Source organism: Marmota flaviventris, chromosome 11 (genome assembly GCF_047511675.1).
Source record: "Marmota flaviventris isolate mMarFla1 chromosome 11, mMarFla1.hap1, whole genome shotgun sequence".
Taxonomy (NCBI): Eukaryota; Metazoa; Chordata; class Mammalia; order Rodentia; family Sciuridae; genus Marmota; species Marmota flaviventris.
This window is the reverse complement of record NC_092508.1, coordinates 78,880,047-78,898,858: the sequence shown is the minus strand read 5'-3', so window position 1 is coordinate 78,898,858 and position 18,812 is coordinate 78,880,047. Positions and strand designations below refer to the sequence as shown.

The following is an 18,812-nucleotide window of genomic DNA, read 5'->3' as shown; positions in this document are numbered from 1 at the left end:
TGACTACCCACCTTTCCCCCAACACTTCAAGGATGTGTGACCCAGGGAAATTTATGTTATAATAGAACACTCCAAAGCTACTTGAATGTACCAAAGCTCTGAAATTGAACTACTTTTCTGGGAGCTCATGTATTTATTTAGCTGCTGAACACAACAAACCAAAGATTGCAATAGACTTTACCCAGAACCACAGGCAGGAAATCCTACATCACTGAAGAAGGCTCAGGATTTGCCTATGCACAACGTTTTAAATTTGGCAATGTTTAGGAAAACCAATGTAACATTACCAGGGTCAAGATCAGTGCTGAGCCCCTCATAAGACATTCAAGATTTCTCTTAAAATTCCTACTGAAATTTGGCTTTCTTTTAATCATGTTTGAATCTGCACCAAATGACACACACTTCCTATTAGAAAAGTGTTTGTGACTGACAGAATAAATGAACTCCTTTCTGAGTAAGTGACTTTTAAAACGAAGATGATCATCCTATAGCCTTAGTTTTGGTTGCCAATGCAAATGAGTCAGAGGACTTGGCTTTAGACACTGAGTTAATTGTGTAACTCTACAACGGAAAATGCCATTGGAGAGCACTTGCTGACCTCACAGTTGAAAAAAACTATTTAAAAGATGTGCAAACCAGATGTTTCAGTCACATTTCAGCCGCTGCTCTGAGAATTTATCGTGAGCAGCCTCTGCCGGGCTGTTAACTTCACTATAACTGAAGATATGATCATCTTAATTTACTTATTCGTCTTGCTGTGGGAAGAGGCTCAAGGATGGGGATTCAAGAATGGAATTTTTCATAACTCCATATGGCTTGGTAAGAAACTTCACTCATAAGCTTCTTGCTGGGAATGTCAACTCTTTGAAACCATGAAGGAGTGAATCAAAGAAAAATTGTAATCTGATTCAGGCTGTTTTCAAAGAAAATGCTTAGGAAAGAGAGCCATTGAAATACCATTTGAAAATAAAAGTGTGCATGCCTTCTAAAATTTAAAAATAGCTCTGTATAAAATGAATTGTTTCATAGAAAATAGGTTAAGATTTATATTTCTTATGAAAGTGTATTTTAAAATTCTTCAAAGCGGATGTGATAGCATAGTGAGAAGTTTTCTTTAGCAAACTAAAATCACTAATATATTAGTTTGTTTTTATTTCAATTGCATTTGCAGTCAGATTTCAAATAAAGTGGAATATGCAAAAATTTTGTAGTCATTGTTTTATGTACTCTGAGCTGTAGGATATGTCTTAATTTTTCCAAATACCTTTCAACTATTTTAAGAAAGCCAACTTGCAATATAGGAAAAAAAAATGAAAAAGTTTTCTACTTATGAATGCATTCTTACCATTTGCTTCTTTTTGTTACTGTTCTGCTATTCATATAAATACTTTTCTAACCCTTTCGTTAAACAAGGAGTTTCTTTTGTTGTTCTGTTTTGCTAAATGTAAGTAATGACATAGGCCAAACGGCACAGATAAACAATAGGAAAAAATTTAAAAAGCCAAAATACACAAAATGCTAAACACTCTTTATAGTACTGTAAACAATACTTTAATTCATATCATACAAAAATTGATATTTTTACATTCATTATTGTGTTAAATAGAGAAAAATTTGAATTGCTTGGGGGTAAAAATGACAGATTCTTAAACAGAGTAAAGAAAGAAAAAGAAAACAAAATTAACCTAGATTTTGGTTTTATGCTTGCTAAGCAGCACATGGTTGTAGATGTAGACTATTTTCCCTTTTGGCTTATTTCCCCCTGGTGATAACTGTAAGCATGCGGATTTCATTAAGAAGCACAATTTGTAATGCACAGCCTTGCCGCCTTTTTTTTTTTCCAGCTTGAGCCAGTGAACCAGTTTCAGTGTGATCTATTTAGCCAAGATGGGTTCTGGAATCTAGCAGAGGAATGAACAAACCTCTTTGTTTATGTTCATTGCATACAATCAAATTGAGGAAATATATACATATTTGTCAGAAATGGAAAAAAAAAAGCACAAAGCTAGTAGGAAATTAAACCCATACAGATAAACTGAAATGTTATCAAACTCTCTAGTGATCAAGTAATTTGGACTTTTTTAAGCGTTAGTGTATATTACAAAAATATAAACCTACTATAGAAGTTCTGCCCCAGAGAAAGAAGCAAATCCAAATCTTTGTTAATAGTATGCTGCAAATCTGAGGCTCAGAATAATTGCAAAGTGCTTCAATCTGGGACAAATTATTGACCAGTCAGCCTAGCACAAATCGTTTACACTTGGTTGGGTCCATATAATGTTAGAAACTATTTAGGAAGGAAAGAGAATTGGATTAGAAGGCAGAAATCTGTCAGCAACTATCAAGAACAGGACACTTTTAACTCTGATATCTTCTGCTTCCTTAAATTGTAATTTAAAAACAGAACAACAACAACAACAACAAAAAACAAAACCTAAAGCACAAGAGATTTTGATTAGTTTACATGAATCATGAACATTAAAAATATACAAATATCAATTCTTTTCAGCCTCTGTTCTGAATCTGGAAGACAAGGGAAAGGGATAACAACATTACCTGAGCTCTTCTTATAGGACAGGAGCTGGTTTTACCCCCATTTGACAGAAGGAGAAATCGAGGCTCAGGCGGTGATTTATACAAGGTCACATAATGCCTTCATGGTAGGACCAGCTGCGGAAACCAGAGTCAACTCACTACTGTTACAACTTAGTGGGGAAAAAAAAAAAAAAAAAAAAAAAAAAAAAATATATATATATATATATATATATATATATATATATATATATATATATGAAATTTTCAGCTTTAAAAAGTAATTGACTATTGATTTAAAAATTATTAAGATGTTAGTGATTCTAAAAGATAAAACTTTTAAAATTAGGATTTAATATACAAAGGCCCATCTTAATTCTGAACTGAGGAGTAGTTTAAAATAAAAGCCTTGTTTAAAATTTCCAAGTACAAACATCAAGAGTTCTCTGTACTTGCTCATCAAGCAAGACACTGGGAACTTTGGTGCTCTTTGAGGGAGGAAAAATGTAGAATATTAACATTTAGCAAATTAAATTGAAAATGATAGCACACACATTTTTTCTGTTTCAGTTACTAGTTTAACCTAGGGGCATACTACCACTCAGTGATATCACTAGTCCTTTTTATTTTATCTTGAGACAGAGTCTTGCTAAATTGCCCAGGCTGGCCTCCAACTTGAGATCCTCCTGCCTCAGCCTCTTGAGAGTTATTATCTTATTACTCGAAAAGTATCAGCATGTACCAAAAGTTTTTTTTTAAAAAATTACCGGGGCGGGGGAGATTTTAAATTATTTTCTTTAAAAAAATCTATTAATTTTTTTCCCCTGCAAACATCATATTTTAATTTTGGAGTAAAATATGGAAGAAATCAGATTGAGAAAGCTTGTAACACATTAAAATAATTCCTACAATTTTTTTTTTCAAATAAGGATTCTTACTCTATATTCTTGGGGAACAGATTCAATATTAACAGCTTTAAAAATTAACAATCTTTATTACAATATGTAAGTAAATTAGGCATGAATCCTTTTTCTATCAAATGTCTTAGTGTTTTAAGTATTTACAGATAAAGATAACACACATAACCCACTATTGTCCCATTTTCTTGAGGATGGGACTTGATCTACCCTGCTTAGCAAAATACCTCATGGTATTTGCTCAAAATAACCAAACTGGAAATTAGTGGAAGTTTACTGAGACTTCGCCATAGGAAGGACACTTGGGCGGTAGGTGATTTGCAAAAGGGAAGACATCTTGACTGGGTATGATTTGATTTTGCTGGTATTCTTGGATCTATGAGCATCAAACTGACTAAGGTGTTCTGTGTGTGACAGATAGGCCTTTACCACATAACAAAGAGCAGGGTCCTTTGGAATCTAGAAAAGCAGGGAACATGCCACACACCATCTCTCACTGAATTGCGGCAGTGTCAACTTTAGTTTGGGAAGAACATTGAATTGGACTGAACTGTGTTTCTTAATAGCACTGGATTTATGTTTTGCTGCGTGCCAAGGAATATACATTCTTGTTGGAAATGGTCTTAATGGTGGCTGACTGCACAGGTTAGGGTAGACATACTTAACTATAATCTGGCCATAATCTGGTAGAACTATTAGGGCTAACTTTATGACTATTGTCTTTGGAATCTCTTCACATGGTTTCTATGGCAGAAGGTACTCCAACTCAAAAACAATCAATTTAAACAATGATCTATTGGAAGACAACTCATGTATGACTTAACACTGCCTAAAATATGTTAGAAACAGCATGTGAACTAGAAAAAAAAAAACCAAACAAGGAAGTGAGGGACTAACTGGCAGTTAAATATGCCCAATTTTTCTTTAGTGTGTTCGAATCTATTTTTCTTTTCCTTAACCAAGTATTCATTTGCTTTGGACTCTTGTAGTTTTTAATTTATTTACTAAGCTCTCAATTATATCACCTTAGTCATTTCCCTCACGTGGATATTTTGGCTTCTTTTCTCCATAATTTGTAAGCCTACATAATGGATCCATTTTCATTGGTTTCTTTGGCCTTCACTCATTTTTTTCTTACCTGTTGCTTACTTTTCCAAGTTTTTAGGGCTTAAAGCCAAAAGAAATAGAAACTTTATCACTTAATGATAATGTAGAAATACAATCTTGTTTAAAATTAAAAAAACAAAGAAAGAAAGAGAGAGAGAAAGAAAGAAAGAAGCCAAACTTTCTTTCTGGTTATCATGTCAGAAACAATCCAGCCTCATGTTTTTGTTTATGTCCCCAAATTTCCCTTTATTCATATTTTTTCCCAAAGCTTTCTAATAATAAAAACAGCTACCCAAAGTAGCTGACCTAGAATGTTCTTTGGCAGGAACAATAGTTGAAGTAATCTTTCAGCTAAGGCAAAATTCCCTGTTCCACAAGAATGGATAAGAGTGTATTGATGACATTTTGTGATTTCACAGAACAAGCAGCGGGCGTATACCACAGAGAAGCCCGGTCTGGCAAGTACAAGCTCACCTACGCAGAAGCTAAGGCGGTGTGTGAATTTGAGGGCGGTCGTCTTGCCACCTACAAGCAGCTAGAGGCAGCCAGAAAAATTGGTAACTCATTTAGTATTGATTTTTCTTCTTTTTCAGCCTTGGGGGAAAACAATTCACCTTTCCTATGACACTCAGTGAGTCTCCTCTTGCAGGTACTTTTGGATAGTTCTCTAGCACCCAGGACATCTTTGATGTTTGGTTTCTCCCCTTCTCTCCACCTAGAGCCAGAAGGGCTCTAGAAGCCTCTTACTTGGGGTTACAGTTCAGTGAGAACTAATAAACATCAAAAGAAAACGAAAACCTTATTTTCTCAATATCATTTAAATTTCTCATTACTTTTAATGTAATTGCTATTCATTTTTTTAAATGTTTTTTTTTTAGTTATACATGGGCACAATACCTTCATTTTTTTTTTTTTAAATGTAGTGCTGAGGATGGAACCCAGTGCCTCATGAGTGCTAGGCTAGCACTCCACCACTAAGCCACAACACTAGTCCCGCTATTCATTTTCAATATTTTTCTAACTTTTGACTTCTTATGGGTTTCCTCAGCTAGTAAATGATGCTACTACATTGAGTTTTACAAAGAAATTTACTTTATAGGAGAAATATTGAATTTAGAGACTTTTTTCCCAATATTTTTAACATTAAATGAAAGACTGCATTTGTACTACAGAATTGAAAGCTATGAGGAAAAGGTAAGCAGATTGTAAAATGTCAAGAGAAACTTGGAAAGTAAAAAAAAAAAAAGAATATCTGGTAAAAAAAAAAAAAAAATTGCTGGGCCAAGTGATACAGGCCTGTAATCCCAGCTACTCAGAAGGTTGAGGCAGGAGGATCATAAATTGGAGGCCAGCCTGAGCAATTTAGTGAGACCCTGTCTCAAAACAAAAATTTTAAAAGGCTGAAAGTGTAGCTCAGTGGTAGAGCGTTTGCCTCGAATGCATGAGGTCCTGAGTTTGATCCCCAGCATTGCAAAAACTAACTAAATAAATAGGGCTGGAAGTATAGCTCAGTGGTAGTACACAATGAGCATACACTGGTAGTGTACACTGGAAGTGTAGCTAAATAGATAAAAAGGCTGGAAGTGTAGCTCAGGGGTAGAGCACTCCTGGGTTCAATTCCCAGTACCACAAAAGAAAAAGGAAGGAAGGAAGGAAGGTAGATAGGGAGGTCTCACAATTATAGAGCTACTTTCTTCTTTGAAAAAGGGTGGGGAGAGGCAGTGCTGCTGTCATCTCTCTTGGGCTTGTAGGAGAATGGACCACACCCATCAGAACTCCTTTACTGACAGGAAAATGCCTGTCAAACTTATGCTATTGTATAATAACAGTGATATACAGTTATCCCACAATATCAGAGAGAAATTGGTTCCAGGATTCTATGGATCCCAAGGATGAAGTATTTTCACCTAACACATGCACATCCTCCCATCAATTTTATTTACTTACTTATTAATTATTTTGCTACACTGGGGATCAAACTCAGAGCCTTGTACATGCTGGGCAAGAATTCTACCACTGAGCTACATCCCCTTCCCTCATATATTTTAAATCATCTTAGATTACTCATAACATCTAATACCATGTAAATGCTTTGTAAATAGTTACACAATATTGTTTAGGAAATAATGACAAGAAATAAGTGTGTACTTGTTCAATACAGACACAATTTAAAAAATTTTTTTTATTTTTTGGTGGACACAATATCTTTATTTTGTTTATTTATTTTTATGTAGTACTGAGGATGGAACCCAGTGCTTCACATGTGCAAGGCAAGCCCTCTGCTACTGAGCCACAACCCCAGCCCCTGAGACACAATTTTTTTAAAAAAGAGATTTTTGCCATTGGGGTGGTGCGCACCTGTAATCCCAGCCACTCAGGAGGCTGAGACAGGAGGATCATGAGTTCAAAGACAGCCTCACTAATTTAGTAAGGTCCTAAGCAACTTAGTAAGTCATTGTCTCTAAATAAAATAAATTTTTAAAAAAGGGCTGGGAATGTGGCTCAGTGCTCCTGAGTTCAATCCCTGTTACCAAAGAGAGAGAGAGAGAGAGACAGAGAAATTTTGATTGCCCAGTTGGTTGAGTGCAGAGATGCAGAATCTATGTACATGAAGGGTCATCAGTAAAAGTATCCTCTCAGATACCCCAAAGCCTTCCCAGATAACAGCTCAAGGCTATGTGGGGCAAAGGAACTGTCATGGTGGACACCAAGGCCATAGTCTTTATGATCCTTCCTGGACCTCTAGTAACATCCTTGTTCGATGGCAGTGACAGATTTCAAAACACCTCCAAACCTGAGCCAGGGAAACAAGGCCAAGTCTTCATTTGAAATTTGTAATAGTATTTATCATTATTCAAATTCTTTCAAATAGTACTAATATCTTAATTGATCCTGAAATAGAAAGTCATTAAATTGTCACTTGAAATTTTTTAATATGTTTCTGAATTTACAGTAATTACAGAAATTATTTAATGGTAATGGGAAAACCAGCTCTGAACCTGGAATATTTTTATGTCCATTGTATGATTTGTGGTCCATCTTATTTGTTTTTTCCTAGTAAGATCATTTTCTTGTAAAAGTAACAAGTTATATTTTATTTCTGTTCAAACTTTTTTTTTTTCTATTGCCATCCAAGGGGGTATACCATTCCTGTAGGTAGTGCAATACTAGGTGGCTTCTTAGAGTGGTCAAAACGAGCTCCTATTCCATTTCCTTGCTTCAAAAATCCATTCAGTATATTGTCCAAGGATAGGGGATGTATTAAATATTAAATGGATAAAAATAGATACTGCACTTGATCTTAGCCAAGAGACATCAAGCTTTTCTTTTTTGGTGGTGGGGGAATTGAAACCACTTTACTACTGAGCCACATTCCCAGCCCTTTTTTATTTTTTACTTTGAGATAGGATCTCACTCAGTTGCCCAGGGTCTTGCTAAATTGCTGAGGCTGGCCTTGAACTTGCAATCTACCTGCCTCAGCTTCTCAAGTTTCAGGGACTACAGGTATACACCACCATGCCTGGGCAAACTTTTTTTTTTTAAGGAAATATTTTTTTCCCATTTTACATGAACTGGACTTGGGCAGTTGGGAAACTTATTGTTGGAAGTGACCCTCTTTGTTAAGGTGACTTCAGCTCAGCTGAGGAATTTACCTGTTAAGCCCATAACCCTTTCTTCTGCTTGCAGGATTTCATGTCTGTGCTGCTGGATGGATGGCCAAGGGCAGGGTTGGATATCCCATTGTGAAACCAGGGCCCAACTGTGGATTTGGAAAAACTGGAATTATTGATTACGGAGTCCGTCTCAATAGGAGTGAAAGATGGGATGCCTATTGCTTCAACCCACATGGTTTGTTAAAAATGAGCATTTGATGTTTTACAAACAAAATTACACAATAAGCAACAACAAAATAGTTATAGACTGCTCAGAGATGGTTTTTAAAAATGGCTTTTTCTTCCAGAAAAAACATTAAATTTGGTAATGATAAATATTAATAATAACTCCATTCTTAGAGTGCTTTTACTATGCTAGTCACTGAAGTAGCTTCCTTCACCAACATGATATTCACAACTTCACTTGATATTCACAACTCTACAAGAAGTTATTGTTATTGCTGTTTTAGGAATCAAGAAATTTAAACTTTTACAGAACTTAAGTAACTTATCCAAAATCATATAATCAATAATTAGTAGGCAGGTAGGGTGAGAATTTGGGTCTTCTCTGTGCCAAGGAACTTCCTGGTTACAAAGAAGAGAAAAAAGAGAGGGGTGGAGGACCAGATTATAAATTTGTCATAATTACTTACCTACAGCAATAAAGTGAAGTGACCAAATGTTAACTGTTCAAAATTATCCCTTGGATAATGGGGAAAAGGAGACAAAATAAATAAATATTTGCTGTAATTTTCTTTTAGGGAGGAAGATTTAAATGTTTAGATTTCCAACCAAAACAACTCTCACACTGTGATTTGGCTTAACAACTATATTCTGTAGATACTGGTTATGATTATTTATTATTATTTTTATTTATATTTTTCTTGATTGCTCAAAATATTTAATTAGAAAATTAATTCATTGTAATTTCTATAGTTATTTTTGTTTATGTTATTGGAAGAAAAAAATAGACTCTTCTTTTGGGATATTTCCCCCCAGGACAATATTACAAGTGTTATATAACATGTTACAAAGTCCTTCTGGCATATGGTCATAAACATACTTAAGTAGTGTTTCACTCGGATCCACCTTGTAAGAAATTCCATAGCACAATGGGAGAGTTACAGTGAAGTTCTAGCATATGGTTATAGAATTTATTATTTAATGACACTAATCACAAAAGAATAGTCTTTTATGTCTATAACTAACCTATATCTCAAAAGTATGTGTATTCCCAATAGAAAGAATTTTGCTTAGCGCTATGTCCTCATCTTATTTGAAACAAGATATATGTTGTTGTTTTTTTCAGTACTGAGGATTGAACCCACAGCCTCCACACAGGTGGGGCCAGTGCTCTACCATTAAGCTATCCCAGTCCTTTTAATTTTTTATTTTTAGATAGCGTCTTGCTAAATTATCCAGGCTGGCCTCAAACTCACAATTTTCCTGCTTCAGTCTTCTGGAGTATCTGGGATTGCAAGCATGCACAACCACTCTGGGTTTACAATGCATTTATAATAGGACTGTAACTTCCAAGTCACTTTTGGCATGTTTTAACATCATTTAGTCTTAGATAGTATTCTACTACTGTATATTTAGTCCTCATGGTTAACAGTATCTAAATCTTCCTTTCCTCCTTCCCTTGTCCCCCTTTTCTTCCATATATTTAGTTTACTTTTAGATTTCGTAGAATGCTGATTATTTAGGACACGGCTTCTTGAAGGACAGTGCAAACTGCCTAAATTAGAACTAGAACAGCTCATTGAAACATAATTGGAGTGAAAAAATTATTATACTATCAAGAAATAAAGCATTATTACTTATCAAATTACCAAGTTAGAGTTGATTAAAATAAATAATAATAAGATCGTTAAATATTCAGAAGTAGTAGCTCATTTCAAGTTTGGAATGCATGACATGATGTTGATTGACGTATTTATTTATTTATTTATTTATTTTTGGAGCTGGGAGTTGAACCCAGGAGTTCTTAACCACTGAGCTAAACCCATCCCCCAGCCCCTTTATATTTTGAGACAGGGTCTTGCTAAGTTGCTTAGGGCCTCACTAAATTGCCAAGGCTAGTCTCAAACTTGTGATCCTTCTGTCTCAGCCTCCCAAATCGTTGAGATTACAGGCATGCAACACCATTGCCCATGTATATTTTTTAACCAATTAATAGTCATTAGATATCCAGTCAGTTTTGCAAATCTGTCATTTTCTAAATAAGCAATGGATTAAGCAATAACCACAAAGCTAAATAGGTTTATCTAAATAAGCAACCAAATTAGTTCAGTATTTGAAATATTTCCCTAACAGACGTACAACAAAAATAGAATGTATGAACAGAACAAGTCATTCCCAAAGCTGGTAATGTCATGTTTTTGAACACAGACAAACCACGTATCACATGATATTTCATGATACAGTAACATTAGCTTACATTTGCATAACACTCATGAATTATCTTCCATATTTCATTCTCAGAATAACCCTGTGAGGTAGGCATAGTTACATTTTACTGAGGAAGAAAATGAAATATAGAATGGTCATGGAGCTTCAACTAGGTCCTTGGCCATTCCATTTCTTCCCAGCCTTTCTAGGATACTGTTCAGATTAAGCCTTAGGAAGATAAATTCTCTTAACTGCTATAGTATTAAGTATTTTTAAACAGTTTTTAAATTATTTATTTATTTATTTATTTAGTCTGAGGATTGAATGCAAAGGCACTTTACCACCAACCTATATTCCCAGACCTTGTTAAATATTTTATGTTGAAACATGATCTTGCTAAAGTAGCAAGACTTGTAACCTTCCTTCCTCAGCCTCCAGAGTCACTGCAATTACAGGCCTGTGCTACCAGGCTGGGCTCTAACACAATGTTTTTAAAATTGCTATTTTAAAGGAGAATATTCTTGGAAAAAACCTTTAGTTCATATATTTAAAATAAATATATCTTAAAATGCTACCCACACAGGTTATTTTTTGAGTTTCCAGCTTCTACCTTTTTTTTATTTTTTAATCCTGGATACTAAAAACTTAACTGATAGGGCATTAAAATTAAGTTCCACCACAGTCTTCTCTCTGAGTCATATTGCAAACCCACTAGTTCTGAAAGATATTTTTATTTGTTCTTTTTCTCTTTCTATTTTAGTTTGCTTGTTTTTCTTATGACAGGTTATATGACATACTGAAATCTATAAGATGAATGACTTGGAAAAAACAAACATGAATATCTCCATCAAATTCACAAATATTAGGATTTCAATGTTGGTTTAAAACCAGTATAGAGCCTGGCACAGTGGTGCATGCCTATAATCCCAGCAAATTGGGAAGCTGAGGCAGGAGGATATCAAGTTCGAGATCAGCCTGGACAACTTATTGAGACCCTGTCTCAAAATAAAACATACAAGGGACAGGGTGGGTATAGCTCAGTGGTAAAGTACCCTTGGGTTCAGTCCCCAGTAACAAAATAAAAACAAATCCCCTAACTATAGACAGTACAGAATGAAGGCTATGGATGTAGCTCAGTGGTATAGTGTGAACTTAGCCTGCACAAGAACTTGGGTTCAATACCCAGCACCAAAAAATAAATTTAAAAAAAGTTACAGAATGATTATAAATTATTCCCTTTTATTGGACTGAGTCACTGTTATGGTGCCTTATGATTCTAAAATTCTATAATAATTTTCCACACAAAACTTAGAGGACCCATTGTTCTAAGTGAGTACCTGAAGACAGTTGTGACAACCACAGAACAGAAAAAAAAAAAAAAAAAAAGAATCTCACCTTGTTGAGCGGGATGTGGTGGTGCAGACCCACAATCTGGGTACTCTGGAGGCTGAGGAAGGAGGATTGTAACTTCAAGGCCAGACTAGGCAATTTGGCAAGACTCTGTCTCAAAGTAAAATGTTAGAAAAGGATTGGGAAAGGGGAGGTACTGGGGAATTAAATTGATCAAATTCTATTGTTCTATTGTGTGCATTGTAGAAATATATAACAATAAATCTCAGTATTATATGTAGTAATAATGCACCAATAAATGTTTTTACAAAATAAAAGTAGAAAAAGGGCTGAGGATGTAGTTCAGGGGCACAGCACTTGCTGAAGGCCCTGCATCCAATACCCAGTAATAGAAAATAAATAAATCACTACCATCTTGATTAGGCTGCTGGTAAGATGGGTGTATACATATATTTGGCAAAATGCATAAAAGTAGGCTGAATGTGGTGGTGCACCCCTGTAATCCTAGCAACTTGGGAGGTCAAGGCAGGAGAATTGTGAGTACAAAGTCAGCTTCAACAACTTTGCAAGGCCCTAAGCAACTCAACGAGACTCTGTCTCTAAATAAAATATTAAAAAGGGCTGGGGATGTGTCTGAGTGTCTCAGTGGTTAAGCAATCCATAGTACCAAAATAAATAAATAAACAAAAGATGTGCACTTTAGGGCTGGGGTTGTAGCTCAGTGGTAGTGTGCTTGCCTAGCACATGTGAGGCACTGGGTTCGATCCTCAGCACCACATTAAAAAAAAAAAATGAATAAAATAAAGGCATTGTGTCCCCCCCCCAAAAAAGATGTAAAGATGTACACTTTATGCCTTAAAAGATTTTTTTTATAAAGTAAAAATGAAAACAGAAACACAATTAAATTACCATTTTTCCTGCTATTTTTACTTTTTAAAAAATCACAAATACTTCATGTTCATTTTAGGTAACTGAGAAACTTTTTTTTTTTTTTGGTTTTTAAAATAATTTTTATTTTTTAAAAGTAAATTGTACATTACAGGAAAAAAAAAAACACACAAGCAAAGAAAAAAGTCATCCAGTCACAAGAAGCTTATTTGGACGTGTCCCTCTAGGTTGTGTGCATATATACACAATATCCCATTTTGTGTGATTGAGATTGTGGTGTGTATCATGCTTTTCCACACATCATGAATATTCATCAATTCAAAATCCTGAAGCTACATGAGTATTTTTTGATAACCAAGAATACACTACACCAACTTTCTTGGGGACAAATTTTCACTGAAGACAGAAATGGCAACAGGCCTCTAGATAGACATATTGGCAGAGTTACAACTAAAACAATTCATTCCTTTAATGCTCAATTTAAAATGAAACAGCAACAGAATACACCAAGCTTGTTTCATTAACAGATTTCTACTACTAAAATATTAGCAAGAATGCATGTTCCCGGTAACTGAGAAACTTTTAATGAAAAAAATATATTTATTCTTTAGCTATATGCATACATAATATGCTATAGGTACTATATATTAAGCAATTTCTTTAGTATTTCATAAAGAGTAATAAATAATGTCTAAGAAGGAAGTATTATTTTTAAATAAGGATAATTACCTTCCTAAGGCTTTCTTTTCTTTTCTTTTCTTTTCAATTTCAGCAAAGGAATGTGGTGGTGTCTTTACAGATCCAAAGCGAATTTTTAAATCTCCAGGTTTCCCAAATGAGTACGAAGATAACCAGGTATGCTACTGGCACATTAGACTCAAGTATGGTCAGCGTATTCACCTGAGTTTTTTGGACTTTGACATTGAAGATGACCCAGGTTGCTTGGCTGACTATGTTGAAATATATGACAGTTATGATGACATCCATGGCTTTGTGGGAAGGTACGTGTGTTTCTGCATACAGGAAGTTCAGTGAGTGCTCAGTATTACTTGTTGCTTCTTTAATTTTTTTTTCTCAGCATATAATATTGATTTTCCTATATTTCTACTCTTTGATAACATCACATTCTTTTTCAACTAAGATTTTTCTTAGTTGACTGCTACAGGTACTTATTATTAAAATACGATAATAGCATTTTGATTAATTTATTAATGTATTTAAAAACTCATGATTTGACTAACAATAGGAAAAGAGAGATGTTAGTTGAAGAATTTGTTGGGGTTATTAAGTGTTCTAATTCCTGTCAACCTCCTAAAAATGATTATAAATTCAGCAATTGTTGCCTTTCTCCTTGTAAAAGGCCTTGTGATAAGTATTATGAATGCAAAGTAAATTAGCAAAGAATAGCCCCTTCCCTTTTACAATTTAGCTAAATGTACAATGTATGTCTTATTTAAAATAGATTTCTTTGCCATAAAAAAACAAGTGCTCCGTTCCGCAATATTTTTTTTCGTGTTTTTCTAATACAGGGAACAAAATATCATGAGACATAAATATACAATTAAGTGTTTTATATATGTATGTCCCCACTTAATAACTCATTTTTTATTCTTTCTTTGTATGGTTTGTTTGTTTTATCAGTGCTGGGGATCAAACACAGGGCCTCATACATACTAGGCAAGCACTTTATTACTGAGCAACATCCCCAACCACAGTAACCATTATTTTAGACTCTCCAGCCTGGCGTGGTAGCCCAGTGGCTCAGGAGGCTGGGGCAGGACAATTGGCAAGTTTGAGACCAGCTTTAGCAATTTAGCAAGGCCCTAAGCAACTTAGCAAGACCTGTCTCAAAATAAAAAAGGCTGGGAATCTGGCTCAGTGGTTAAGTACCATGGATTCAATACCCAGTACCAAAAAAAAAATAAAATAATAATAATAATAATAATTAATTAATATTGTGAGTTGATTCAAACAACAAACTTTCAACCCCTTTTCTCTCTTACAAATCCAAGTTAAAAAACAAGAAATATTTTTAAAATTATAGAAAAATGAGCCACTGCTTAAAGGAATCAAAGAGCCACTTCAGTAACTATAAAAGATTCTTTTATGTGACCTCTTTTTTTCTAAAAATTCCCTTTCAGATACTGTGGTGATGAGCTTCCAGAAGACATCATTAGCACAGGTAATGTTTCAAGTCTAGGAGCAAGACTTTGATTTGTTTTACTACTGTATCCTTGATAGTAAAGGACCTACTAGTTATTATCACTCACTTTTTAATTTTGTATGTTGTGTGTGTGTGTGTGTGTAAGTGAGTGTGTATGTGTGTGTGTGTGTGTGTGTGTGTGTGTGTGTGTGATACTAGGGATTAAACCCAGGACTTAGCACATCCTAGATAGTGCTCTACCACTAAACAACATCCCCAGTCCTTTCTTTCTTTTTTTTTCTTTTTTTGATAGTGGGGATTGAATTCATGAGCACTTAACCACTGAACCACATCCTCAGTCCTATTTTGTATTTTATTTAGAGAAAGGGTTTCACTGAGTTGCTTAGTGCCTCACTGTTGCTGCCAAGTCCTTTCTTAATTTTTTTATTTTGACACAGGGTCTCCCCAGACTGCCCAGGCTGCCCTCAATTTGCCATCCTCCTACCTCAGCCTCAGCCTCCAAGAGTAGCTGGAATTACAAATGTGACCCACCACACCTGAGTTTTTAATGTTGAGAGAGCTGGGAATTGGGGACATAACTCAATGGTAGAACACTTGACTAACATGCCTAGCATATGTGACACCCTGGGTTCAATCCCCAGCAACAAAAAGTAAAAATAAAAAAATAAGTAAAGTTGTGATAACTAAGGCTAGATATAGCTTGTTAGCTTGGAAACAATAAGAATTTTTTTATTTATACTTAAAGATTTATACCAACTCCTTGCACTAAAAATATATAGACCCTCTTTATTTGTAGGAAATTTAGTGAGAATATTGAATCTGCAAATCTGCGAACACTACAGTAGCCTGTAGCTTATGATTGATTTCCGGGGTTCATTTCCCAACAACACACACATACACATACACACACACACACACACACACACACACAGAGAAAACAAAAAACAAACCAAAAACCTTCTGTAGCTAAAAATAATTGTACATTACTTTTTTTACATTTTTATCTTAGAACAGCATTCCCCAGAGTGTATTCTGAAGAAAAGGCTTCTGTAAAATATTTTAAATAGCAAAGGGCTTTGGGGTCAAGTTAATTTGAGAAACTTTGGGTTAAACACTGTCAAACACGTTTTTTTTTTTTATTGGAAGACCACGGGAACTTTTAATGTGCTGATTTGTATAGTAAATCTCAAATGGTTGAATATAATAGGCTGTTTTCCAAAATCTACTCCTCCCAAAATTATTTTGTCTTTTTCTAAGAAATATGCCTCCAGAAATGTCCTTGTAGAGGCGTACATTTTTCACAATAAGCATGATTACTCTTTAATATTATCCCAAATTGCTGTTTTCTAGTGAAGAATCTTAACTTTCTTAGAAGTCTTCATTTTTTTTTTTCGTTTCTTTTTTCCATCCCCAGCACCAGTCATTGGCATTTTTATATACTCTTAGTTTTCCTCCAAGTCATAAAATTATCACAATACTTATGCAACTAAAAATACCAAAGCTACATTGAGCTGTGATTCTAAGTAGTCTTTAAACAGACACTTCTAGTTAACTTACTCCCACACCCAGCCTTGCAGTGCATTCAATTCTAATTTATTCATCATTATTACAAAATATGGAATGTCCTGTTCTATCCTTGAATGATTAATGCTCAAATCTTATTAATTTATTACTCTGTTGCAACCTTTCTAGAAAAGGTGATCTATTAAAACTTCTATTTATATTTATTTTTCTACTGTTGAAAACATATTTAATGTTAACAGAAAGTTGAAAGGTGTCAGAGCTGCAGGAGATAATTGGTGAGGTGGTTGGGGGTTGGGGGATGGGCTGAGAATTCTATTTGTAAAAACAAACAAAGGCAAGAGATGGCACACACCAGTAATCCCAATGATTTGGGAGGCTGAGGCAGGAGGACAGCAAGTTGGAGTCCAGCCTGGGCAATTTAGCAAGACTGTGTCAAAATAAAATAAAAAGGGCTGGGGAGACAGCTCAGAGGTAGACAGCACCCGCCTTATATGTGTGAGGCCCTGGTACAACTCCCAGTACAAAAGAGGAAAGAAAGGGAAGGAAGGGCCACTTTTATATGAGAAAGGTGAATCTTCAAATTATGAGACAAAAAAAAAAAAAAAGTAACTTTGTTCTTTTGTATGCTCCTGTCTCCATAGGAAATGTTATGACCTTGAAGTTTCTGAGTGATGCTTCAGTAACAGCAGGAGGTTTCCAAATCAAATATGTTGCAGTGGATCCTGTATCCAAATCCAGTCAAGGAAAAAATACAAGTACTACTACTGGAAATAAAAACTTTTTAGCTGGAAGATTTAGCCATTTATAAAATAAAACAAAAAGGATACTCAAATTATACAATGTTACGTCTTTTGGAAACCTTTTGATCTCACTTTTGTATTATTATTGTTGTTATTGTTAATGTTTATTTATTATTTTTCTAAATGTGAAAGCAATACATAATTTTGGAGAGAATTGAAAAATACAGAAAACTTCAAATGAAAATCTCTTATACTCTCACTACATAGAGATAACTAGTGTTAACATTTTTATATATTTTTTTTCATTTTTTTTTACTTGTGGTATGGTATATGTATATATGTATATATGTGTGTTTGTATTTGAAGTTTGGAATCCTACTCTATGTACAGTTTTATATGCTGTTTTTCTTTAACCTTAAACTTTTTAGCCTAAGCATTTTCCCAAATCATTGTGTATTCTATAAAATCATTATTTTGAACAGCTGTAAAATTTTCCATGGTATGATTATTTCGTACTTTATTTAAACCTCTCTATTGTTGGAATTTTAGATTGTTTTCATAAATATTGCTGAATAAATATTCTTGGATGTACATATTTATGTAGTTGTTTAATTTGGGGGGACAGGAATCTAGAAGTAGAAATATAGAATCAGAGATTATAATTTTTTTATTTTTTGGTACAGGGAAGGGGTGCTTCACCACTGAGCTACATCCCCATACATCCCCAATAATTTTTATTTTTTGAGACAGGGTCTCATTAAGTTGATGAGTGAGGATCTTGCTAGATTGTTAAGGCTGACCTTGAAGGTGCAGTCCTCCTACACCTTCAAGTAGCTAGGATTTTAGGCAAGTGCCATGGAGCCTGGTTTCTTTTCTTTTATTTATGTTTAGAATTGTCAAAAGACAAAATAACAAATTTAAACAAAATTAATTTAAAGATCTAACTGGGTGGTAGCACACACCTGTAATCCCAGCTATTCAGGAGACTGAGGCAGAAGGTTGCAAGTTCAAAGCCAGCCTCAGCAACTTAGCGAGATCTGTCTCAAGCAAAAGGGGTGGGGGATAGGAATGTTTTTTCTGTGGTTAAGTACCACTGGGTTCAATCCCTAGTAAAAAAAAAAAAAAAAGAATAAAATAAAAACAAAAAGATCTGTGTAGCTTAGTGGTAAAGAGTCCTGGAGTAAATTCCTACTAATATAAAAAAATAAGAAAAAAAGAAAGAGGAAAAAAATGATCTAATTAGCTTTATTTGCAATTCTAGAATTGAGCAACACCTCATTTTTAAAATAGAATGAGTGTTGCTGTGAACTCAGCAGGGGATGTGTTGACTTTATGGACAAAAAAGGGCTGAAGAAAGCAGAAACAGAGGAACAAAAAGTGGATTGGTCATTTCATAGTTATTTTCCTTACAAAGGTAAAAGAAAGGGAACCTCCTAATCATGTCAACTAAAGCCAGTTGTTTAGGGGTTGGGATATTAATCGCTCTCCTGATTTCATGAAACATCAAGTAAACAACTTAATTTCTTGGTAAGGTGGAGCTTCAGCA

The 18,812-nt window shown here is 34.7% G+C and overlaps 1 protein-coding gene, 1 long non-coding RNA gene and 1 other non-coding gene across 4 annotated transcripts; 1 reads left to right on the top strand and 2 right to left on the bottom strand.

Annotated features, from left to right (window-relative positions):
- Positions 1-665: 665 nt before the first annotated feature.
- On the top strand, positions 666-17,787 carry Tnfaip6 (TNF alpha induced protein 6). Its single transcript, XM_027937984.2, has 6 exons — positions 666-819; positions 4,976-5,113; positions 8,244-8,405; positions 13,611-13,839; positions 14,980-15,020; positions 17,168-17,787. The coding sequence occupies exons 1-6, from the start codon at positions 726-728 to the stop codon at positions 17,332-17,334; spliced, it is 831 nt and encodes a 276-aa protein (XP_027793785.1). The 5' UTR covers positions 666-725; the 3' UTR covers positions 17,335-17,787.
- LOC139707657 (uncharacterized) lies at positions 2,457-13,701 on the bottom strand. Of its 2 annotated transcripts, none has more exons than XR_011709125.1 (3): positions 13,568-13,701; positions 11,996-12,100; positions 2,457-2,705 (listed from the first exon to the last, which is right to left on the bottom strand). It is a non-coding gene; the product is annotated as an uncharacterized lncRNA (long non-coding RNA). The 2 variants fall into 2 exon arrangements; XR_011709126.1 differs by having other exon boundaries at positions 2,457-2,670.
- On the bottom strand, positions 7,691-7,880 carry LOC114094851 (U2 spliceosomal RNA). The gene has a single exon (XR_003583150.2). It is a non-coding gene; the product is annotated as a U2 spliceosomal RNA (small nuclear RNA).
- Positions 17,788-18,812: the final 1,025 nt, after the last annotated feature.

What these genes read in the sequence shown, in the direction of transcription:
- Tnfaip6 (XM_027937984.2), top strand. Translation starts at nt 726, where the DNA reads ATGATCATCTTAATTTACTTATTCGTCTTGCTGTGGGAAGAGGCTCAA. An exon ending in TCATAACTCCATATGGCTTG is followed by an intron (nt 820 to 4,975) that starts GTAAGAAACTTC and finishes GTGATTTCACAG; the next exon opens with AACAAGCAGCGGGCGTATAC. An exon ending in ATCCATGGCTTTGTGGGAAG is followed by an intron (nt 13,840 to 14,979) that starts GTACGTGTGTTT and finishes ATTCCCTTTCAG; the next exon opens with ATACTGTGGTGATGAGCTTC.